We start from the raw sequence: 25,977 nt of genomic DNA on the forward strand, positions 1-25,977 counted from the left end.
TATTTTCTTTGTTGATGAGGATGCATTTATGCGCTTAAGCAAATTTTTCTGCAAAAGATGCAAATTTTTTTCTGATGCATAAGAGAGGAAATTAAAGTGTTATTGATGTCTAATAGTAATTACTTTTTTTGCAAACATAACAAGTGACTATAAGCATTGGCATAAATATTTTCTTTGTATACCTGTGATGAACTGAGTGCATAGACTACATGCATATAGTATGTACTGTACAGTATGTATCCAGTTGTAGCTTAATTGTTGGAGGGCAGTAGTATACTGGCCAACGTTGCATAATGCCTTTGATAGGACTTTGTGAGAAAGTATTTTTAGTAAGTGACTTTTTATGTATTGTTCAATAACAGTTATATACACCTCAAAAATGTCTGGTACAATTTAAAGTGTGTAGCCAACAGCAATGATCATATGCTTACAAATCATACAGATTGAAACTGTTTGTAAACGATAATTATTTTAAGATATGCTATGATAGATACAGTAGATAGATAAATTAGAGAGAGAGATAACATTTGTATGTATTTGATAAAAAATTGAGTTTTATCATTTTTCTTAACAGGAACTGGTGCAGACATCAGCAAAAATGTCGTGTAATGTTGCTGATGACTACATATTCCTGTGCAGTGAATCGGCTGTATGGGGCATCGTACTCGAAACTTTGGCTGCTGCAGGGGTCGTATTCACCATTGTCCTCATGTTAGCACTTCTCATTATATTTCCCCGTATATGTGATAATGCCAAGCGGGCATTGATTCCCATTCAATTAATTTTCCTCTTGGGTACACTTGGAATCTTTGGCCTTACATTTGCCTTCATCATAAAACTGAATCGAAGTACTTGTCCAACGCGTTTCTTCCTGTTTGGAGTCCTATTTGCCATCTGTTTTTCTTGTCTTTTGGTTCATGCCAGCAAGCTAGTGAGACTGGTTCGTGGTGGTCAGGGTATGTCTTGGTGGATGATGCTAGTCATTGTCATAATCCTTTCATTTATTCAAATTATAATAGCCATTTTGTATGTAGCAGTCTATCTGGGAAGAAATATGGACCAGTGCGATCTGGCTACTGCAAATCTGCCAGAGCGTAACAAAGACTTTGTGCTTATACTGATATATGTTTTGGTGCTAATGGCTATAACCTTTCTAGTGTCAATGGTCAGTATGTGTGGACCATGCAAACACTGGAAGAGACATAGTGCCCATATTTATATAACAATGTTTTTCTCCATTGCCATTTGGGTGGTATGGATTGTTATGCTGCTTAGAGGAAATGAATCTCTAAATAAACAACCTCTGTGGGATGATCCTGTGAGAGCTATCGCTTTAGTAGCCAATGGTTGGGTTTTCCTTATCATGTACATGTTGCCAGAGCTGTGTTTGATGACAAGTGGCAGATCAGACTGTGCCCAAGACAAATGCCAAACCCAACCTCGTCTTCTTCGACAAACCATTGGAGTAGACAACCGTGTTTTCACTAAAGAAGATTCAATCCAAGGTAGGTTTTCATTTAGTATAAAAAAGTGTTTTATTTACATCAGTGTGGAAAATACTATTTTCATATTTGTTTTTTGTCTATGATGGAAGCAAGCAAATAAAAGTTAAGCTATAAAATTAGAGTTAAATGAGGCTTGGGTACTTGGAAGCATGACCAAATAAGGAAGATGTGGCCACACATGTGTAGTACCCTCAGCAGCTGACCCAGACCTCCACTGGGCAACTCAAACAACCCCAGGCCAATGTAATTAGCACCAGCTTTTGGGCATACACACTTGGGGATTTTGAGCTGAAAGTAGCAGTTTTGAGTAGACATTTTCCGAAAGTGGTTGGAGGAATCATCCAGTAGTCACCATTAGAAACTCAGATAGCGGGTAAATGCCTTGTACAGGCACACCTCTGATTGTACAGATCTCTCAGATGGAATACTATATGATAGGGGTCTTTGATTGTGCAAGGGCTGTAATTTTTCCAACCAGAAAACATCTGGATCCTTATACAGACAAAGACTGAGGTCTGAATTAGGCCCAAAGGCTGTAGTCTTTCAGACAGCAATGGTGCAGGTTGGGGTCTGCGAGCACTCACCCACAGACTGCCTGCGTTGGACTTTACACTAATCAGATTGTTTAGCAAGGCTTACAAAAATATTGCAAGCCCGCGAATAGCTGCAAATACATTCACAACTGCTCACCATTCAATGATTTGTCCAGTGACTGCAGTCTGTGCGTAGCCCAGGACTTACTAGGCGGCTGGTCTATAAACAGGCTGATCAGGGCCGGAGCTGACATCTGCCTTTTCCCTGACACTCCCAGAAAAGGACTGGTTACCGCCCTCAAATGCCACCTTCCTGCCAATCAACTGGCATACAGCCAGCAATAAAAGGACGACCTTGCACATGGGTACTATGGGCTGTATGCATGTGATAAACACCTGGCCTGCTAATTCGCAGTTGTACGGTCAGGTCTGAAGCAGGCTTTTTGTCTGTATAAAGATTCCAGCCATTTGTGGTTTGGAAAAATGACTGCCCTTGTGCCAACAAGCAGTGGTGCAAAGGGGGGGGGGGGTACTTTTTACTTGGGCCCGGGTCAGATGGAGGGCCCAGGTCCTGCTCCCCCCTCCCCTGTAGCAAAACGCTGGGCAGTGGGGAAAAAGGGGCAACAAGCTGCTCAGTGCTGAGCTGGGGAGAGAGAGGCAGCGGCAGCCTGTCCTCACTCTCCCCGTGTGGGTGTGCGATTGCACCCCCACCTGCGCCTGCCGGCAAAAGTTAGGTATTTTTTTTCACACTGGATGTGGCCACGCCCCCTCCTGGTAGTCACACCCCTCCATTTTACCTGGCCAACCTGTCGGTACCACTGCCAACAAGGACCCCTGCACTCGGTTTTGCATCTGAGGGATCCGTACAATCAGCAGTGTGTCTGTACAAGGGATCACCTATCTAATTGTGACTAGTGATTGATTCCTCCATCTACTAAAGAAAATATCTACTCATCCCTTTACCATCATTTAAGCTCCAGAGGTATATAGAGGAACAGGTGTCTGTACCCATGAACTATCTTCTGGATGTAACTAATAATGCATAACAGCTTTGGGTGATTGTTTTATCTGATTGTTAACTGTTTAATCTATTGTTTATCATTTACAGCTTCTATAATATTAAATCCAAGAGTTTTTTTTTTTTAGTTCTCCATGTATATGTAACTTGTTTATATAAGATTTGATAATCTGAGCACTGCTTCTTGTTAATATTTGACTTTTTGATGAGATTGACTATCCCTACTTAAAGCAGCTGCTGACAAAATTAACCATATCAGTGCCTGATCAGTTCCAACATTGATGCTTCTTTTTCACTTACAATCGAACTTTGTGTAATGCCCAAAGTAGGGTTTGGTGAATTTACAAGTTTTGTGAGTATTTAGTGACTAAGAAAATTAAAAGAACTTGTCGTCTTCTTCATCATCATCATCATCATCATCATCATAATAACTATTTTACTGCTAAAGCGCTGATATATTACACAGCTTTATAAATTGAGGTTATCATAACAGAAAAGATGACAGAGACATAAAACAGAAGATAAAGGTGCCACTCCCCAAATAGGCGTACAATCCAAGAAGTGTGGGTAACACTAGATACATACAGTACAGCAATAACAAGTGATGCAACATGATTAGAGTTTGCTTGCAGCTTTGTACTGCTGACCAGGGAGAGCAGAACAATATACCATCACATAAGTTATAATGGGCCCGATTCAGAGTTGATCATAAAATTCTAAATCTTTTGCAAATGGGCAAATCCATGCTGCATTATAGTTGGGGTAAATGTATCATGCAGAGAGAGTTAGATTTGGGTGAGTTATTTTGTGTCTGTGCAGGGTAAATACTGCCTGCATTATTCTGCATAAGGAGCATTTTGGGCTTGCGATGCGCGAGCTGTGCACATCATCGCATAGCACAAAAAGTATGTGCTGCATGTACTTTTTGGACTAGATTGCATCTAGTTCAAAACGCATGCTGCTTTAGCACATCGCATGAGTTTTGAATTAGATTCGATGCGATCTAGTCCAAAAATATGATGCGCATCACACCGTGTGTCGCCACCATTACACTGCAATTTAGATTTTAGTTTGAACACACCCAATCCAAATCTAACCTGCAGTGCAACTTGGTTTTGCCCATTTCTAGTCTGAATTAGACCCAATGTAAGTTGAATTTCTCTCCATACAGATTTGGGAACAAATAGTGGTAACATAGAACACTGTCTGATGTAAACTTAATTCTGAATATGTGTATAATGGGAGATGTGTCTGCTTCTGGGTAATGTTCAAACAAATATAATAAAAGAATGTAGGTAGGTGAAATACTCTAAACCAAGTCAGCTGTAGGGTGAATATTAATCTCATCACAAATGGAAAGGTCACAGTTTAGCATGACTCAAATCCAAATCTGACACACCCATGACAGCATAAGTTTGTATTTGAAAATATATATTTAAAAGACAGGTGTAACCTTAAAAGTACAACAGTGTAGGTGTGCCAGCTTCTGGAGGTATTTGTGGTACATTACAATTTTTTTACCATAAAAATACATATAAAATTATAAAATAATTAAAAGGGACGGGCCCAATATATAATCCTCTACATTGTTATTATTTATTATTGCCGCAATTTGAAACTAATACACTACCATCTCTTGTACCATGCTAACCCTTAAGTAGAGAGTCTCTGAACCATTATGCAAACTGATCACTTTTATTCTTAAAACGTCAAAATACAGAAGCTACTATAAAAATGTGTAACTTGTAGCTAGGTTAGTATCCATTGGCCTATCTTTGGGGCTAATTCATTATGGGCCGATTCAGAACCATTTGCTGAGAATTCACAGCTAGAGCGATTATCGATCAACCGCTCACGTGCACGATCCACAGTGCACATGCGCGAACCATTCATGCGAACAAAGCCAGCAATGGATAACACAGATGTTCTAATGGTTAGCATTATTGCCTTGCAGCACTGAGGTCATGGATTTGTTTCCCTCCATGTGCGGAGTTTGTATATTGTCCCCGAGCTGAGATTTGTGCACTCACAGGGAATATGCGCAGACACCATGTTTCCAGAGACCTGTGCATCTGTAGCAGATTATCATTATTATTGTTATAATTTTATTTATAAGGCGCCACAAGTGTTTCACAGGAACAATACAGGGAGACAAAACTTGGTATAACATTGAATAAATAACAAAAATAGAGTACCAATAAAGAGCGCCACAGATCAATACACATTACAGCTTAAATATAAGTAGTGAGGACTCAATCAACATACAACTAGAGGCTTGAGGCCAATGATGGAGATGAGTATGCAGACGAAGATGGTCACTGAGTGTTTGCATATAGGAAAGCTGTGAGTGAAATGTGAAGAGAAGTGGGCTTTGACAGCAGGAAGCCCTGCTCGGAGGAGCTTACAATCTAGTAGGAAGGGAAGACAGACAGATTACAAGAGGTGCAAGCAAGTGGGTGGTGGCTAGATAACAGGATGTAAACAGGCAAGGGGTCGGAGAACCAGCTAGTTTATGCAGGACTAGTTTATGCAGTGGAAGGGTACGCTTTGATGAATAGGTTAGTTTTCAGTGCCCGTTTGAAGCTTTGCAAGGTCGGGGAGAGTCTAATGGAGTGAGGGAGTGCGTTCCACTGAAGGGGTGCAGCACGGGCAAAGTCCTGTACTCTAGCATGGTAAGCAGTGATCAGGGTGGAGTAGAGACAAAAGTCCTCAGCCAACCGTAGAGGGCGGGAGGGTGTATGAATGGAGATGAGGTTAGAGATATATGGAGCAATGGATTTAGAGATGGCCCTGTATGTGAGTGTGAGGTGTTTGAAGAGGATTCTGTAGGGGAATGGGAGCCAATGCAGATTTTGTTGAAGGGGAGTGGCAGAATTAGAGCAGCGGGAGAGGAAGATAAGCCTGGCTGCAGAGTTGAGGACAGATTGGAGAGGAGCCAGTTGGGATCGAGCGAGGTCGGTGAGGAGAGCATTACCGTAGTCAAGCCATGAGATGACCAGTGAGTGGATGATCAGCTTAGTTGCACTCTGTGAGAGAAAGGGCCTGATGCGAGCAATGTTGCGTAACTGGAACCGGCAACAATGGGCCAGGGCTTGGATGTGGGGTGCAAAGGAGAGGGAGGAGTCGAGAGTGACACCAAGGCAGCGGAGTTGGGGAACGGGAGATGATGGCGTAGTTAACAGTGATAGAGATATTAGTATGGGGCATAGATAATAAGTTCGGTTTTGTCCATATTCAGCTTCAGAAATCGCTCAGACATCCAGGAGGAGATGGCAGAGAGGCAGTTGGAAACCTGAGAGAGAACAGTGGGGGACAGATCAGGAGAGGAGAGGTAGATTAGGGTGTCATCAGCATAGAGGTGATATTGGAAGCTAAAAGAGTTAATGAGTGCACCCAGAGAATAGGTGTACAGGGAGAACAGAAGGGGGCCAAGGACAGAATCCTGAGGTACCCCGACAGGAAGGATGGAAGGTGGTGAGGTGGAGCCAGAGGCAGAGACTGAGAAGGAATGGTTGGAGAGGTAAGAGGAAAACCAGTTGAAGACCGTGCCAGAGAGGCCAATGTTTTCGAGTGTGTGGAGGAGGAGAGGGTGATCCACAGTGTCAAAGGCCGCAGATAGGTCCAAAAGGATAAGCAGGGAGAAGTGAACCTTGTATTTGGCTGACAGCAGGTCATTGGTGACTTTCACTAGGGCAGTCTCAGTGGAGTGAAGTGGGCGAAAGCCAGATTGAAGGGGATCAAGGATGGAGTGGTCAGACAGATAGCTGGTGAGACGCGTGTAAACCAGCCATTCTAGTATTTTAGAGGCAAATGGGAGAAGAGAGATAGGGCAGTAGCTTGTGGGAGATAAAGGGTCCAGGTTTGTTTTTTTAAGAATAGGTGAGACCAGAGCATGTTTGAAGGGTGAGGGAAAGATGCCAGTAGAAAGAGATAGGTTAAAGAAGAGAGCAAGGTGGGAGCAGCCAGTGGGGGAGAGGGAACTGAGGAGACGGGAGGGGAGAGGGTCCAAGGGACAGGTAGAGGGGGAGAGGATGAGATGAGGGAGCGGACTTCCTCAGCTGTAGTAGGGCAGAAGAATGACAGAGTGGGGTAGTTGGGAGGGGAGGATGATTGGGGTGGGTGGAGATATCATGTCGGATTATCTCAATTTTAGAGAGGAAGAAGGAGGCAAAGTCAGTGGCAGTGAGGGATGAAGGGAGGAGGGGTGGTGCAGGGTGAATTAGAGTGTTAAAAGTTTCAAAGAGGCGGCGGGGATTGGAGGAATGAGAAGAGAGGAGAGATTTGAAAAAAGATTGTTTGACAGAGGAGAGAGCAGCACTATAGGAGAGAATAAACATAAAATGGAGGAAGTCTGCCAGAGAGTGAGATTTTCCCCAAAGGCGTTCAGCAGAGCGTGATCATTTTTGCAAGAATCGTGTTATTTTGTTGTGCCAGGGTTGGGGTTTAGAGCGTCGGAGGGGGACAGTGTGGAGAGGGGCTACAGAGTCGAGAGCAGAGGTGAGAGAAGAGTAATAGAAAGAGGCAGCCTGGTTGGGGCAGGTCATGGTTGAAAGAGGAGAGAGGAAAGTCTCCAGGGAAGACAGGACAGTAGGGTCAAGAGACCCGAGGTTACATCTGGTGACTGTGGGTCTGGGCAATGAGGAGAGAGGGGAGGATGAGAGGGTGAAAGAGAGCAGATTGTGGTCAGAGAGTGGGAAGGAAGAATTAGAGAAATCAAAAAGATTATAATGGTGGGTGAAGACTAGTTCAAGGGAGTGTCCGAGATTATGAGTGGGGGTGGAGGTCCATTGAGAAAGTCCAAAGGAGGTGGTGAGGTCAAGAAGATTAGAGGAGGCAGCATTATTGATGTCAATAGGAATGTTAAACCGCAACAGATAACCACAAGAGTCTACTGTACCACAGAGGAGGGTGTCCACAAACAGTCTATACCTGGGGTAGCCAACCCTAGTCCTTGAGAGCTACCAACAGTGCATGTTTTGCAGGTCTCCTCACAGAATCACAAGTGAGCTAATTAGCTCCATCTGTGTATCTTTTAAAATGTGTCAGTGATTAATGAGTGCAGCTGTGCAGCAGCTGGGTTGTCTGGAAAATGTGAACTGTTGGTAGCTCTCGAGGGCTAGGGTTGGCTACCACTGGTCTATACAATGGTTCTTCCTTCTCATAAACATCAGTACCTCTTTCTGAGTACCAGTACCTATTTCTTCCCAATATGTGCACCAGAAACTCCTTTAACTGAATTTACTAACCTGTACAAACTGAAGACAAAATATCAGGTATATGCTGTACTGGTTTTCTGAAGATGCAACTTCAAAACATTTGGTATACTTAAAACGTGCATATTAGAAAGGCATTGCTGGGAACCTGGGAGTGGTGGATGAATAAATAGCTACTTTGTTCTCCAAGAGCATGATACAAATAGCACTTATGTACACCTCTCCTGATTTCTACATTTGCAGAATTCTAATTATAATGTTGGTACACCTGTTGAAATTTAGCATATCACACCCAATGTCTGTTTTATTATATATATTTTCCACAGTAATAAGAAGATAAGGTACAATATACTGTATCTACCAACAATAATATAAAGTTTTGTAATCTTAAACTGGCCACATGATGCAACATCTATAAATAGGCTCATTGTTCTGCATTGTGTAAGATGTGGTTGCCTTCTACACGTGCTGTTTGTACAATCATAATTCTGTAAATTCAGAAAATATATAGTGCGACTAACCTTGTTAATTCAGTTTTCTCCCACAAAGACATAGGCAGAGTTTTGCAGGTGGTAACCACTTGATGCTTAGGACAAAGCTTTTAGCCAGGAATATGGCTTGCTGAACATAATAAATATGCCTAATAGAACATAAACTAGATGCTGTAGCAAAGTAAATGTACACCATTTCAAAGTCCTGCTTCCTGCATGTATGAACAGTGTGTGTGTATTATATTTATTTATTTACAGTTTCTTATATAGCGCAGCAGATTCCGTTGCGCTTTACAATAGTAGACAGTGATAAAACAAACTGGGTAACAACAGACAGACTTGGAGGTAGGAGGGCCCTGCTGCAAGCTTACAATCTATAGGATTTATATATATATATATATATATATATTATATATATACATACATATACAGGGCTATTTTTGTGCAGGCTCCAGCAGGAACTGAGGCCCTTATTCTAGTTCACTCTTTCTGACAAGATATTTAATAGATGGACAAAACCATGTGCTCTGCAGGTGAGGCAGGTGTAAAACCCCACCCAAATCTAATTATCTCTGCACAAGTAACACCTGCCTCACCTGCAGTGCACATGGTTTTGTCCATCTAAGAAATATCTTGTCAGAAAGAGTGAACTAGAATAAGGGCCTCAGTTCCTGCTGAAGCCTGCACAAAAATAGCCCTGTATATATATATATATATATATATATATATATATATATATATATATATACTGTCCATACATCAGCGGCACTCAGAGACTTTCTAGGTGTCAAAAACTTTTCAGTGGTTTATTGGGACGACGTTCCGGGGTCTGCACCCCTTTCTCAAGCCACACACAAGTGACTTGTGTGTGGCTTGAGAAAGGGGTGCAGACCCCGAAACGTCGTCCCAATAAACCACTGAAAAGTTTTTGACACCTAGAAAGTCTCTGAGTGCCGCTGATGTATGGACAGTATATGTACAAGTGGACTTTGGCCCAGCTTGATCTGTGAGGGCACCGGAGCAAGGTAATGGACGTTTTATACCCTGCAAGTGCCGGTCCTATATATGAATATATACATATAGTGGGGAGACCGGCACACCTACCCTCCTGTTGACAACTAGCCCTGGTGCCTGCCTTAGAACACTCTGCGGTGTTCAAAAATATAAATGAATAATGAATATCAGAGGCACTCACAGGACTTCTAAAGATAAGAATTCAGGTGTGGAAGGCCACAGCTGTGATCAACGTTTCAGTTTATTCGAGCGACGAAAGTTGAATATACTGAAACTTTGATCACAGCTGTGGCCTTCCACGCCTGAATTCTTATCTTTATAAGTCCCGTGAGTGCCTCGGATATTCGTATATATGTAAGTAAATATGAAAATAATAAAGTATACCGTATCATAAACACATATGCTACTATTTTACAATTATACTAAAAATGTATCAGTAAAAACTGTTGTTGGTCAGTAAAACTTATAAACATGAGAAAAGAATATTTTCAGGTTTTGACAACACTGCCTCTTATGCATTACTTAGAGATTGGGCGGTCTAAGGACTGAATAAGAGAACAAAACTTCAGATGACACTGAGGTGTTACATATACTGTAGTATCTGTGCCATGTATATTTACCATGATGATGTCCCTAACATCTCTTTTCTTACTTTCTTTTCTCACCAGGCCCAAGCTCTGGAAGGAGTTCCCCTTCATCTACTCCACGATTTGATGCAACTATAGCAATGAGAGTAAGTACTAGTGTTGCAACAAACATGCTTCACTCTTAGATTTGCGTAATTACTGTACATAGTGCAAACTGCGCCCAATTTGTAACCCAATTTGTTTTTGGTCCAGAGTGTGGATTCTACTTATAACAAACACATTGACTCTTCTAGGAAAACCAGGATATAGCAGTCAGGGCCGCCAATAAGGGGTGCTGTGGGTACACTGTCTTGGGCCTCTGCCTCTGGAAGGGCCTGGGCAGCTCATTTTGCCCATCGTAATCCCCCCTACTGCCTTCGCGGTGCTGCGCTCAGTGCGCTGGACAAAGTAGGTCCCCGAGTGCCGGCTTATTCAACCCAGGATGCCGGCAGCCAATTAAAATGCTGCACCGGCTTTTGAGCCAATCAGAGAGGCTGCCTGTGTGCAAGCTCTGATTGGCTTACCAGCTGGTGCTGCATTTTAATTGGCCATCGTCATCCTGAGTTGAAGAAGCCTGCGCTCCGGGACCTTCGGGCTGCAGCTCAGTGGAAGAGGAGATGGGGGAGCAGGAGCCGAGTTACGGTATGTCAAGTGAGGAAGGGGGCAAATGAGTCCTGGGCCCCAAATTCCTGATGGCAGCCCTGATAGTGGTGCATCTATAATGGGTGCAGAGTATGGGGGTATATGGCTGCGATCCCCCCTTGAGCCACCCAGGAGCTTCCCGAGTGGCAGGATTGCATGCAATATATTGTATGTGGCCTTTTGCATATGTCGCATACGATCCCTTTGCATAGTATATATTGTATCAGATCGAACAGATCTCTTCTGCAGCTTGTGTGTCTCAGGCACCGATGCGATGCCCACTAGACCTGCTGTGAAATAAATACAATTGATTGTCAACAATCGCATAATGTATGGTCATGCCCTCTTTATTTCTTCTGTTTTTTAAAATATGACCTCTGTGTTGTAAATGGATTATTGCGTATAACAGGACTTATGCCATAAGATGCTTTCACAGAAGCAAAATTTTATGGTCCCAAAAAGAGATATACAGCTCTGTTGAATTAACACACAAGCCTCTTGATCATTTTTGTGTTTTGAAGCCTTGTATAATGTATTTTATTTTGTTTTCTTTATAGGACATTAACCCATCAAAGGAGTTTAGTATACCTCGCCCTCAGCCAAGACCAAATGCATATATGCATTACCGAACTCATGACATTAGTCCCATGTAAACAACAGAGGTGTTCATTTTCCTCCAGGATCAGCATGAAGAAACAAGCACTGTAATAAAATAGCAAAAACATTATTCCCATTTATTAACCGGCAGCTAGGTACATATTATTTGGACTTGCATGAATGAGCAGTAATGGCAATTGTCTAACGTAACACATGGCTGCTTAATGCTATCATTTACAATAGCATCTACATGTATTCCCTGCCTGTTCTTCCTAATATTGTCTATGGGGTCCTGCAATGCACAGGGGCAGAATACACTAAAGATAAAATGCGGTAAAAACACAATTTTCTGTGTTTTTACCGCATTTCCGAAAGCACTGAATGCTGGGGCTCTTTCGCAGAGGAGAGAGGATTAATTTGTTTATATCTTCATTTTAAATATAATTTGATCGCAAGGGGGCCATTCAGTTCAATGTGAGTGACCTCAATCATCTGCGGGTGCATGCTGAAATGAGCAATGTTAAGACAGATTACAGTATGTTAGCTGCATGGGAGAGTTGTATCAAACCGTGTAGAGAGATCAACCAGTAAGTTCCTTACTGTCATTTTTCAAACACAGAATATAAAATGTTAGTCAGACACAGATTGGTTAGTACTTTACCTCTCTCTGAGGTTTAATACATCTCCTTCTGAGTGATATAACGTGTACTTTACTGAATGGCCACCAAAGAAAGAATCTGATGGTAGAGGAAGAAAAAACAATTATATAAATTCATTCTGTGAGGTACAATGTCAGATTGAGGGGGTATTCAGTCCGTGATTCCGACTGTCGGAATGTCCCAACAGTCTAAATCCAGGGCTGTTTTCGCTAAGCTCAAATTCAATGTTCCGTCTGTCGAATGTTGGAAAGTGGTTGTGTCAGCAAAAACCGACGTGAATTTGACAATCCGCAACTGTTTCCGACAAAACAGATCTCACTTGTTTTAAAGTCGGATCTGATTTGTCTTAATCTACTTTCAGTGCTGTCGGAAAGGACAGCATTGAATAGGCAGCGGCCGCTATTTCTTCCAGCGGAAATAGCATCCGAGACTGAATACCCTCCTATGTGATATAAGCTCAGCATTGCCTCATTTTCAAAAGATTGTTATAACTTGCAGCCTTTTGCTTTATGTTTTGTCGTAGGGATCAGTTCCTTTCTAAATAAGAGTTGTTCATCTGTTTTATCATATTTGTTGTATAGTTTAGTTCAGGGGTAGCCAACTCCAGTCCTCGAGAGCTACCAACACTGCATGTTTTCCAGGTTTCCTCATAGAATCACAAATGAAGTAATTAGCTCCACCTGTGGATCTTTTAAATGTGTCACTGAGTAATGAGTGCACCTGTGCACAAACTAGGCGGTCTGGAAAATGTGAACTGTTGGTAGCTCTTGAGGACTGGAGTTGGCTACCACTGGTTTAGTTCATTTACATTATATTCTGTATGTTGGTAAGTACACTAAAGTTGAATATACGCTATAGTTCAGTGGTTCCCAAACTGTGTGCCTAGGGACCCTAGGTGTGCCTGAGGACACTTGCAGGGGTGCTTCTTTGTTGGTGGACCAGGTTTAATTCATATTATTTATGGTCAATGTAACAGGCAAAACCTGTGCAAGTGGCTGCCAATCATAATATATGTGCACAAACAGAAGCAAATTCTGTCCCTCACCAGATTACTGTGACATATAAAAATTCAATGTACTTAATTTAATATTTTTTACTGAATTTCTCAATAAGAAGCATTTGGCCGATTCGTGCCTTGAAAATATTTTGATGATTGATTCAAAAAAGTTTGGGAACCACTGCTAAAGGTTAAAGAAAAAAAAACTCCCTACAGGTAAAGGGCCTGAGTAAGTAGTTGATCGCAAAAGCTAAATCTTTCTCAAAGGGGCAAAACCATGTGCACTGCAGATGTATCATGTGCAGAGAGAGTAGATTTGGGTGAGTTATTTTGTTTCTGTGCAGGGTAAATACTAACTGCTCTATTTTTACACTTTAATTTAGATTTCAGTTTGAAGCTCACCATACCCCACTCAAATATATCTCTCTCATGTTACATGTTATTCTAATAACATCAGATAATCCTTGTTCACCACCTGATGCTCCTTACACAGGAAGATGGTGTAGGTTCCTGGAGGCAAACTTCAAAAACTGCTGAATATTTTGGGCTGCCCCATCAGGCCCATTCTTTCACTTTCCTTTTGTGCCATCATCAAAAATAAAACCAAAAAGCTGTTAGAAAGATAAAGCAATGTTTTTACTAAAAAAGACAATAAATTAAACGTTTGTGACACTTTTACACACTCCTTTTTCATTTAACTATTTTATGACCACAGTATAAATCCACCATAAATACTCGATTTTGTTGAATGAAGTTTGCTACAGATTACATGAACATATAGGGGCATATACAATTGACTTTTCATGTTAAAAATGTTTGAAGACCTCGTGTCTGATTTTATTTAACTGAGGTGTTGGGAGCACACTTTTAAATGAAAAAAAAAATGTGTTTGTAAAGGGGACTTAAAAAAAGGAAAGACATTCAGAATGCAGCTGGTGGTGTACTGAGAGAGTGCTGGGTTAGAGGTAGTGTAGTCAAGTACATTTGGGGAGCAGGGGTAGAGGTAGTTTAGTGTAATGTAGTGCTCTGTGTGCAGAGAAAGGGTGCAGGCAGGGCCGGTGCTAGGCTTTCATGTGCCCTAGGCAAAATTTTAGCTTGCCACCCCTACTCCCCCGAAAATCTACTTTTGAGCCTCTCACATAACTCTGGAAAACCTCTATACAACCCGCCCCCCCAGCCCCAACCAGCAACTCCTCCTCCTCCCCTCAGCCCGGAACGCGTCCCCAGCATCCAAGTCACTCACCGCCCCCTGAGCGCCAACACAGGGTTTGCACTTTGCAGAGAGTCGCATTGTGTGCATCCCTTTGTGCGCCCGCTGGCAAACCGGCACTGTCTGCATAGCTGTGTCAGTGCTCTAGCAGGATTTCACCTGCTGATCCCTTCATGCCCACGCGTAGTTACAGCCCGGGTGTGCAGTAGGGAATGCAGTGTGAGAGGTAGTAACTATGGGGTGCCTGATGACTGCCCGACAGGGGGATCCTGACGGTCAGTATCCCGTTATTGAAATCCTAACTGCAGGTGTTCTGAAAGAGGGAATCCTGACTCAAAGGGGCTATTCTCCCTTGTGGGGGTCCACGACCCCCATAGAGGGAGAACAGAACCTGTGGCGAGCCACCGAGCCTGCAGTGTGCTAAGCACAGCGAGCCCGCAAGAAGCTTTTTTGCACTCATCCCCCTGTCGGGAATCTGACTTTAGAATACTAACCGTCGGATCCCCCCTGTCGGACCACTATACCACACCCGTAACTATGCTTGCTCCTTGGAAGCTGACACCTGCAGAGAAGAGACGAGAAGCAGAGAAGGACAGTGCTGCAGAAGGGGAGTAATTATGGACTAATTAAGCTAATCAGAAATGTAATTCTATGTACAAAGTTTCCAAAGCCAATTACGGATTTTAGGATAAATTGGACTTGATCTGGAGGGGCTCACAAAAATTTGAGCACTGCATAAAAGGAAAAATGTACACACATTACCAAGCAAATTGGCACTAGATTTTATAAACATTTGCCTGCAATTTTATATGCCCTAGTAGGTGCAAATTGTGAAACTTGGACTGATTCATTATATAAGTTTTGTTTTTTAGCAGAGAACATTTATCCAGTAAATAAATGCTGTATTTATATAGCGAACAGAATCCAGTGTTTATAGCCCTATAACACAAAGGTTTTCACGCTTGGTTTCCACTATTTTCTATAACATAAAGATCTTGAATGTGGATACGGCATCCAATAGTACCGTATCCTTCCTGCCCATAATAACCTGGGATTTAACTCATCCTTACAGACGGAACATCTCTCATTAGAGCTGCTCCTGGTGACTCTATCGCCATTCGCTGCTGCTCGCCATCCGCCATAATGGGGCGCGCATGCAGTGCCTCTCCGCCAGCGTGCGCCAGCTCAGGGAATCTGGCAATTCTCTGAGCTGGCTAAGAGGCGCTAAGCTGTATGTTCGCCAATTAGGTCCAAAGCTGTAGTCTCTCCAACATATATCTATAATAATCATGCTTAACTGAGTATTCTGAAGAGTTAAGCTGGCCATACATCAGAAAGATCGATCTTAAGATCGATTGCGCTCATGATTGTGTACAATTTCCCTTGAAATCCCCGGCAGTCCTTGGTGGTTTTTGGACACACAATCTACACACAATCGATCATACAATCAATCATACAATCCATCTACTGCATGATTGTGTACACAAGATGTGCACACAATCTGCATACAATCCATCTTACAATCAGTCATACAATCCATCTGCTGATTGATTGTATGATTATGTACATAAGATGTGCACACAATCTGCATACAATCCATCTTACAATCAGTTGAGATTGTATGATTGGGTACAATATCTTTCTGATGTATGGCCACCTTTACTTTGCCATTTGAAATCCATTCCTTATTAAAAAAAAACTAGAGGAATATTTTTTTGTTTAATGCATGTTGTTTGTATTTTTAGAATGTTTATGGCCCCATATCCACTGGTGCTAATTACCTGCAGTATTTGTCTTTTGTTTTAAATGAATGCTAGTAAAAATGTGTTAATGGTTATAATGCTGCAAAGTGTTATTGCTAGCATCACAATACACACTTCTGCTAGTAACATCATGGGCCAAATGTAATAGGGTGAGAGTTTCAGAAAGTGAGAGAGATTTTGGGAGAGTTTTTCCCATTTTTTAAAGCAGCAATCAATTACATGGCAAAATCAACCTGGTTTTGCAGTGTAAATGATTGCCACTTTAAAACAATTTGGAAAACTCTCCCAAAATCTCTCACTTTCTGAAACTCTCACCCTATTACATTTGGCCCCATATGTTTTATTGCATTAGCAATCACTGCGTGCCCTGGAAAGTAGTAACTGCTAGCAATACCATGAATCACAAATGCATATCAATATTGTTTAACTTGCATTTTTACTAGTATTACAAAATGTTAACTTAATACCTATGGGCATCTGGTATTAATGTGCATATACACTAGACAATATTGTTAACGATGTGCATGATAACGATCATCGTTAACTTTAGTTTTGTGCATATTGTTTAGTGTGTGTACACACTATATCGTTAATGATACGCACCCCCACTGGTCGTTAATGACCCCCTCTATCATCTATACATGTATACAGGAATATCCTGACTATATCATCAATGACATCTGTACTCCTCTATGTGGACTGAAGGATATCTTTTATTAGGGAGCTCCAGGGAGTTCAAGGGAAATCGATAAGGCTATTGTTCATGAAGCATATCGTCTAATGTGTACCAAGCATTAGAGAAGGCTTTTTATATTTTATTTGTATGACCCGTCAATGTAAGACAGTTGTACATCAGATATATACCCATGATGCATTGAATAATTGTATTCTTTTCATCTGTGAGTAACCTTGTTTTGTCTGTAAATAGTTATGTTGCTAAATAATGTTAAATTATTTATCCAATACTATAATAAAAGTATATACAAGTTTTGGCTTCTATGTCTTACTATGCTGCCTGCCTCTCCATAAAAGGTAATGAACAATAATCATGTATATGATCGCACACACAAAGGCATATATTCAATGCCGTGGGCGAGCGGTGACTGCGAGTAGGACTTTTTGCTCGCAGTCACCGCTCACCCTGTCAGTATTCAACTGACCCCCCCCCCATATACGCAAATTCCCCCTCGCTCCGTTTTTTGAGCGAGGGGGAATTTGCGAATGTGCCTCCAAAAGCTGCGAGAGCCGAGGCTAATTACAGCGAGTTTGCTGCACTAGCCGCGGCTCTCGCAGTTTAGGGGAATCCTCGCAGTTCTGTGACGGCGAGGATTTCCCCAGAGCGTTGCATAGTGCGAGCGGCCGGCGCGGGGGTTAAACTGCGAGGATCACTGGTTTTCTGCAATCCTCGCAGTTTAACCCCCTCGCACCGGCATTGAATACCTGCCATAGCGTGATCATTATCTCCACAATATCTGGATGTCATTTATCAACATAATTATTGATCCTCATGGCGACATTATGCTGTTGGAAATTAAAGCTACAGATGGGACCACTCTCATTGTTTCCTGGTGGATGGCGATCCGACGGACAGGGACAGGACATGGACATGCATGCGTCTCACGTGCCGAGGGGGGTGCAAGTGTCTCAACGTGCACACGCCCCATTTTGGTGTAGGGTGGTGGATAGCGTGATGGGAGCCACTCTGATGGGAGCGGCTCCATCTGTACTTATGTCAAATTGTTTTGAATCACAAACTGTTGTTGCTGCATTATGGACAAAATGAAAGGCTGCAGAGTTCTTACATTTCTTCAGTTGACAGAGCCTGTCACATACATGATCAAATGGTGGCTGTTTATGGTGATGAAAATCCATCATATGACACTGTTGTGACTGTGAGGTGGAAAGGGAACTTTCAATGACTCTTTCAGATAAACCTTTACATGGAAGACCCTCAATCATGGATGTACTATACACACACTGAAGAAAGTGGAGGCTTCTGACCTCAAAGACAGATGATTAACTATTGAATTAATCATGAAAAAAGTTGGTCACAGCTATGTAAGTGTGTGTGTTTGTACATGTGCAACTGCAAATGTCTAAAATGTCATTATGATGGGTTCCCCGCTTGCTGACCCCATTTCACAGGAAAACTCGATGTGAACTTTCGCAGAGGATATTGATTCTGTTTCATCAGGTTGAAAATAATTTCTATGCATGTCTCATGACTATGAATGAGCTTGGGTCTACCTGTATCATCTAGAGATCAAACAAATGAGCAAGGAGTGGAAACGCTAAACCCAACCCCCCGTCCCAAAGTAGAAAATGATGCTCACTGATAATTCTACTTCTTCATGACAGTGGGAATTTCCTCCCTTCTCTGTAGTTTAGACAGGAGGTTTTCTAGGGACCTCCCATCTTGGGTATATCATCCCACTTCTCCTTTGTTTTTTGAGTGTCTCCTTATTATACACTATTGAAAAGTTTGGGGCCATTTAGAAATGTCCTTATTTTTGATAGCAACGCACTGCTTTAAAAAAACCCCATTAAATTAATCAGAAATACACTCTATACATTGTTAATGTGGTATATGACTATACTAGCTGCAAACGTCTGTTTTTTAAAGAATATCTACATAGGTGTATAGAGGCCCATTTCCTGCAACCATCCAGTGTTCTAATAGTACATTGTGGGCCTGATTCTGGTTCATTTGCAAATCAAATTCTCTCTCAAATGGACAAAACCATGTTTACTTCACATTGTGCAGAGAGAGTTAGATTTTTTTGTTATTTCTGTACAGAGTAAATACGGTCTGTTTTATTTTTACACTGCAATATAGACATCAGTTTGAAGTACAAACCACACCCAAATCTAACTCTCTCTGCACATGTTACATCTGCTTCACCTGCAGTGCACATGGTTTTGTCCATTAGAGAGAAAATTTCCTTTACCAAGTGAACCAGAATCAGGCCCTATGTGCGCTAATTGCGTTAGAAGACTAATGAATGATAAGAAAACCATTGATATCCACTGACGTTAGCTGCCCACCCCCCACACCTGTGTCACCAAGCATTTTGCATGGGAGCGCCCAGCGTTCTCATGGGAACAACCTGGCTGTTCCCATATGCAAATTGCCCGATCTGCTGCCCCTCCATGTCCCCCACCCACAATGCTCGCACACAGCGGCTGCACATGCACATTAAAACCTTTACACATGCGCAGTCGCAAACAATTGGTCCCCTGTGCGAACTTGAGGGGGACTTATTTAATCTGAATAACCCCCAATAGAAGATAGCTACAGAAGGAGCCACCTTTATTCATCTTGTGGGCGTGCCATAGCTTTCCATCTCGCCACTTGTGAGAGTTAGGGGAGCATGTGGAACTAGACTGCTCTTCCACACTCAACCCAGTGGTCCTGTATTCCAAACACTGTAATGCAGGGACCAGACAGCCCTCCACATGGCAGGAAAAATACCCAGTTAATGCTGTGTACACACGGGTCTATATGATTGCTGGGGATATATTGCTAGCAATATATCCCCAGCAATCATATTGCTAGTGTCTCCTTTTCATCAGCGATGAAAAGGAGACACTGCTACGGGGCGGAGGCGGAGCGCAGCAGCAGGTGACGGGAGGAGGGAGGGAGCAGCGTCGCAGGGCATGGGAGAACATGGGCGCAAACTGTCCCTCCTAGCTCTGGGCAAATGTTTGGAATTATGCACAATAAATAGATCTGGAACACTAGCACTTACTAGGAGACTAGCACTTACTGTTTGTTGAATAAAAGGGATTCAAACAGTTAACTGTGCTCCCGACACATTCCCTTCCGTACAGCAGTGTGATGAGAGGAGGGAGGGCTCAGTTACCTGTGTGCACTGCAGGGAGAAAAGTTCCTTGCCTCTTGTTGGGAACATAAAACACTTATATGTAGCACAGTAGCTTTGTACAGCCTGTGCGGACGGACTCCGGAGTTTCCGGTGCAAGTGTGTGTGCAGGCAATAAATACTGCCTGTATGCACTGCTCGGAGGGAGGGACGGAGGGATGAGACTGTAGCTTCAGGCTGCCCAGAATGTAAATGTGCCAGCTCACAGAGCTAGCTAGGAAGCCACGCTGAGTACCACATCTCCCTCTTGGTGCCGGACTGAGGTGGCTGGCCAGCTGCCAATCAAAAATAAGAAGTGACGCTGCCCCGCGCCGGAAGAGACTGATGTGAGGGAGCATCCAGGAGGCAAAGCTGCAGAGGTACGCGAGCAGGCTGTGAGGGTTTAGCCGTTACCCTCGCTACTGCACATGCCAGCTGATCTAGCTAGGCTGATTGGCAGCAAGTTCCTGGCGGCTGCCGCCCATGACAGGTGCCGCCCCTAGGCCCGTGCCTCACGGGCCTAGTGACAAATCCGGCCCTGACTACTATGCTATTACTGGTGTCCTTGTGTTTCCCTCCTATGGGCCAGATGCACTATGATTCAGAAGTGATAAAATGGAGAGTGATAAACAGCCCGCCAATCAGCTCCTACATGCCATGCCACAGACTGTTTGATAAATGTCAGGCAGGAGCTGATTGGCTGGCTGTTTATGACTCTTTATAGATTGTAAGCTTGCAGCAGGGCCCTCTTACCTCCAAGTCTGTCTGTTACCCAGTTTGTTTTATCACTGTCTACAATTGTAATGCGCAACGGAATCTGCTGCACTATATAAGACACTAAATAAAACTATTTTATTCAATGGAGGTCCAAACCACTTGAGAGGCTACAGACAGCAGTACTTTGTGGACCCCCATAGCAAAATCTTGAAAGCCCCTCATTGTCACTACAATGCCCTTTAGGGGCGCTGAAGAGAGAGAGTATGAGTAATGAAAAAGCGGTTGATTTAATTCAGTTCTCTGTAAATAGTGCTGGGAGGGAGACCCCAGGGCTAATCCAATCAGCACACTATTATGTTGGAGAATGCCAATACACGTTGGTGTTTAGAGAACAGAAGAATTAAAGGGTTGTGACAGTCATCATTTAACCCTCCTAACCCTTCCCTCCCACTTGTAGCATGTGTATCTCCAGCAATGTCGTCTCCTGCCTCAGCTCACAGGTACCAGGTCTCCTGGTACAGTTCACTGATACTGGGTCTCCTTTTGCACTTCGGTGCTGTACAGCTTCCAGGTGCCAGGTCTAACAGCACTGGAGGCACTCCAAGTCGCTGGCCACCAAGTAGTAGTATGTTTATTTATAAGGCGCCACAAAGTGTCTGCAGCGCCGTACAAAGCAAACAAAAACATAAATTACAAGGTAAAGTACAGGGTGTGTTGATAAAATACAGCAAAAATAGGGGTATACACAATATACTGGATTCAATTAAGCGCTTGTATGTGATAACTTTACATGTTGAGAAGTGTAGAAAGATATGCTTCCAATTTCAAACACATTGGAAGCATATCTTTCTACACTTCTCAACATGTAAAGTTATCACATACAAGCGCTTAATTGAATCCAGTATATATATATATATATATATATATATATATATATATATATATATATATATATATATAGAGAGAGAGACACACAAAATACTTGTAGGAACAGCGGCACTCTGAGACTCCAAAATGGTGAAAATACGTGGAACTTTAATGGTCTACAGCATGGGTCCTCAAACTGCGGCCCTCCAGATGTTGTGAAACTACAAATCCCAGCATGCCTTGCCACAGTTTTAACACTCCCTTATAGCAAAACTGTGGCAAGGCATGCTGGGATTTGTAGTTTCACAACATCTGGAGGGCCGCAGTTTGAGGACCCATGATCTACAGTTTCAGGGAATTCACTCCTTCATCAGAAAGGGGTGAATTCCCCGAAACTGTAGACCTTTAAAGTTCCACGTATTTTCACCATTTTGGAGTCTCAGAGTGCCACTGTTCCTACAAGTATTGTGTGTTTCAGGCCAGCATCCTGCACGGGTGGCACCTGAGCAAGCTACCCCAAGGGGGGTCTGAGTGCCGGGCACAAGGAGTTGGTATATATGTATAATTAATTAATTATATATATATATATATATATATATATATATATATATATATATATATATATATTAGTTTGAAGCTCGGCACTCAGGTACTTCAGTTCTTTGTAGTAAGTTGCCGGGTGCCTTCCCCAATTGGATGAATATATCCAGGGTGTCGGGTGGCACTCTCGGGCCTTAAGTTGTGTGAGGTATCAAGAAAAAGACCTCACAGCCAGGTAGTGATACGTTTCGATGTTTAATCGTCTTCAGAGATTATATATATATTTATATATATATATATATACTAGGTGATTCATCGCGCCCTACGGGCGCTCTTCACACCGGCGTAAGGGGCTACGCCCCTTAATTTGTGAACATTTGTATTGTGAGAAATATGGTTAGAATTGTATGAAAGATGCCCTGTATTGCAGCTTCTGGCAGTGGGTGAGGGTCCAGCGTGGCAGCACAGGACGGTGGCCCTGAGTCAGTGTCTCCTCCTACTGGGTGGGAGTTAGGGTGCATGAGAGCAGGAGGCTGGGATATGAGGCATGATAGGGTTATGTGGGCAACACAGCGTCAGCGATTACCCAGTGGTGGAAGTTACGGTTCAGGAGAGCAGGAAGCTGGGTAGTGATAGGGGTGTGTGGGCATACGGGGGACTAAAGAGGGTGGTGGACACTGTGGAGCTTCTGCCAGTGGGTGAGGGTCCAGCGTGGCAGCACAGAAATACAGGAGTCAGTGTCTCCTCCGACTGGGTGGGAGTTAGGGTGCATGAGAGCAGGAGGCTGGGCGGTAAAGCATGATAGGGGAATGTGGGCAACACAGGGTGAGGGGGTCTCCACTGGCGGAAGTTACGGGGCAGGAGAACAGGAGGCAGGGCAGTGTCCTCCCACATTGATGGCAAAAGTATTCAACATCGGCCATAAACCATTGATTATTTGAAAATCATTGATGGTCGATGGGCATCCCTAGAACTGGAGGAGGGTGGGGGACAGTATGCAGCTCCCGGCAGTGGGTGAGCGTCTCCTTCCACTGGGAGGGAGTGAGCGTGCATGAGAGCAGGAGGCTGTATAATAGTGGTATGTGGGCAAGACATTGATAAAAGTTGTGGCGCTGGTGCAGAGGGCAGTGGGGAAACCTGCAGTGCGGCAGCCAGGGCCGGATTTCCCACCTAGGGGCGGTACCTGCTTGTGGTGGTACAGGATCCCCCATTGTCACGGGAGTACGTGAAATGCGGGAGCGGGGGCCGCGGTGGTCCGCTGGGGGGTGGAATTGCCGGAAGGGGGTCTGGGGGGTCTGCAAATTGCGGGAGGGGGGGTGGTGTGTGGGGATCCGCGGTTAGCGGGAGGGGGCGGGCAAATCGTGGGCAGGGGCGTGGGGGGGCTTGAATCGTGGGAAGGGGGTCCGCAAATTGCGGGAGGGGGGTTGTCGGGGTGAGTGAATTGCGGGAGGGGGGTTGCGGAGGTCCGTGAATTGCGGGAGGGGCGCGTTGGGTGCCGTGAGTCAAGGGGGGTGGTGCGGGGGTCCGTGAATCACGGGAGGGGTCATGAATCGCAGGAGGGGGGGGTCGTGGGGGGGCTGCGAATCTCAGGAGGGGGGGTGTGGGGGGTTGCCGTGAATTGCATGAGGGGGGCGTGAATCAAGGGAGGGTGGGCGCAGGGGGGTGGTGCGGGGGTCCGTGAATCGCGGGAGGGGGCATGAATCGCGGGAGGGGGGGTCGTGGGGGGTTGCGAATCGCAGGAAGGGGGGTGTGGGGGGTGCCGTGAATTGCGTGAGGGGGGCATGAATCGCGGGAGGTGGGGTCCCCGCAAATCGCGAGAAGTGCCAAAAGGGTCCGCAAATCGTGGGAAGGGGGCGCTACGGTGGTTCCGTGAATCGCGGGAGGGGGCGGCGCGAATTGCGGGAGGGGGGTCGCAAATCACAGTAGGGGGGGGGTGCCGTGAATCGCGGGAGGGGGGGTCGCGGGGGGCCCTTTTAATGCCGGGAGGGGGGGTCGCAGGGGTCCGGCGAATCGCGGGAGGGGAGGATGCAGGGATCCTGCGAATCGCGGGAGGGGGCTCGCGGGAGGGAGGGGTCGCTGGGGTCCCGCGATTTGCGGGAGGGTCGCGGGGGGCACGCGTTTCGCGGGAGGGGGTGGTCGCGGAGGTCCAGCGAATCGCGGGAGGGGGTGATCGGGTCTGGGACGGATATTAGACAGCACTTACATCGACAGCCATTACATCGACACCATTAGTTCGACAGCTCATTAGGTCGACATGGTTTTAGGTCGACATACCATTAGGTCGACGTGTCATTATGTCGACAGCTCATTAGGTCGACAGCTCATTAGGTCGACATGTTTTTAGGTCGACACTGCCATTAGGTCGACAGAGTCTATGTCGACAGTCAAAAGGTCGACATGGGTTTTTTCACTGGTTTTTTTTTTTTTTGCCCGAAATGTCGACACAGTCGACATGGACAAAGTTTGAAGTGTACCGCAGCCGCTCGCTATGCTTCGGGCACGGTGCCTCGCTGCGCTCGGCACACTATTTTATTCTCCCACCACGCCCTAGTGGATAGTAGGGCATGAAATACCGCCTGTCGGCACATGTCGGCTCAATAAACAGTGAAAAAACCCATGTCGACCTTTTGACTGTCGACATAGACACTGTCGACCTAATGACAGTGTCGACCTAATGAGCTGTCGACCTAATGAGCTGTCGACCTAATGAGCTGTCGACCTAATGACATGTCGACCTAATGGTATGTCGACCTAAAACCATGTCGACCTATTGAGCTGTCGAACTAATGGTGTCGATGTAATGGCTGTCGATGTAAGTGCTGTCTAACAATAGTCCGGATACCGGGGTGGTCGCGGGGGTCCCGCGAATCGCGGGAGGGGGGTCGCGGCAGAGGGTAGGGATGTGCAGGAGTAATGGTGGATGGTGGCTGTGGAGTAATGGTGGATGGTGGGCATGTACTGTAGCCCTGGCTGGGCGGGGGGAGGTGATGTCAAGGGGGTGGAACGTCAGACACATGAAAGTGAAACTGTCCTACACAGGAACGTTCTCCACAGGGGTTGAGTGACAGATCTGGCTAAATATATAAGATATATATATATATATATATATCTCCCCTTCCTACTAGATTGTAAGCTCCTCCGAGTAGGCGGGGAAATATGAATATCTCTGCATCTCTGAGTGTCCGAGCGGAGCGAAGCAGGTACCACTGCAGCCGGGAGCAGTGCGACTTGAAGAGAAGATGCCGGGATGGTCGCCAGAGGACCAGTTGAGTAGGATTTCCTTCCACTTCCCTCCTGTTGTCAAAGCCCACTTCTCTTCACATTTCACTCACAGCTCTCCTATACTCCAACACTCAGTGACCATCTTCGTCTGCATACTCATCTCCATCATTGGCCTCAAGCCTCTAGTTGTATGTTGATTGATTGAGCCCGTCGGTAGGTCCCTGGGTCCGGTACGGTGGCTTGGTTCCGGGGCCTTGGTTCCGGGGCCGGTCTGGGGCTCCAAGGCTGAAGAGTCCGGGGTCCAGGATCCGTTGTAATCCAAAGGGGTACCTGTGGAAGGAAATCCTACTCAACTGGTCCTCTGGCGACCATCCCGGCATCTTCTCTTCAAGTCGCACTGCTCCCGGCTGCAGTGGTACCTGCTTCGCTCCGCTCGGACACTCAGAGATGCAGAGATATTCATATTTCCCCGCCTCTACTCAGAATGATTTCTATTGGCCCTC

The 25,977-nt window shown here is 44.6% G+C and overlaps 1 protein-coding gene and 1 long non-coding RNA gene across 3 annotated transcripts; one reads left to right on the top strand and one right to left on the bottom strand.

Moving 5' to 3' along the window:
• Positions 1 to 598: 598 nt before the first annotated feature.
• Positions 599 to 11,810, top strand: LOC146026182 (G-protein coupled receptor family C group 5 member D-like). The gene is made up of 3 exons (XM_083156625.1): positions 599 to 1,505; positions 10,443 to 10,507; positions 11,600 to 11,810. The coding sequence occupies exons 1-3, from the start codon at positions 599 to 601 to the stop codon at positions 11,693 to 11,695; spliced, it is 1,068 nt and encodes a 355-aa protein (XP_083012751.1). The 3' UTR covers positions 11,696 to 11,810.
• Positions 11,447 to 14,437, bottom strand: LOC146026185 (uncharacterized). Of its 2 annotated transcripts, none has more exons than XR_014454376.1 (3): positions 13,785 to 14,437; positions 12,301 to 12,376; positions 11,447 to 11,744 (listed from the first exon to the last, which is right to left on the bottom strand). It is a non-coding gene; the product is annotated as an uncharacterized LOC146026185 (long non-coding RNA). The 2 variants fall into 2 exon arrangements; XR_014454377.1 differs by having other exon boundaries at positions 13,771 to 14,437.
• Positions 14,438 to 25,977: the final 11,540 nt, after the last annotated feature.

The sequence above is a fragment of the Crinia signifera genome, chromosome 8 (assembly GCF_055691185.1).
Source record: "Crinia signifera chromosome 8, ASM5569118v1, whole genome shotgun sequence".
Taxonomy (NCBI): domain Eukaryota; kingdom Metazoa; phylum Chordata; class Amphibia; order Anura; family Myobatrachidae; genus Crinia; species Crinia signifera.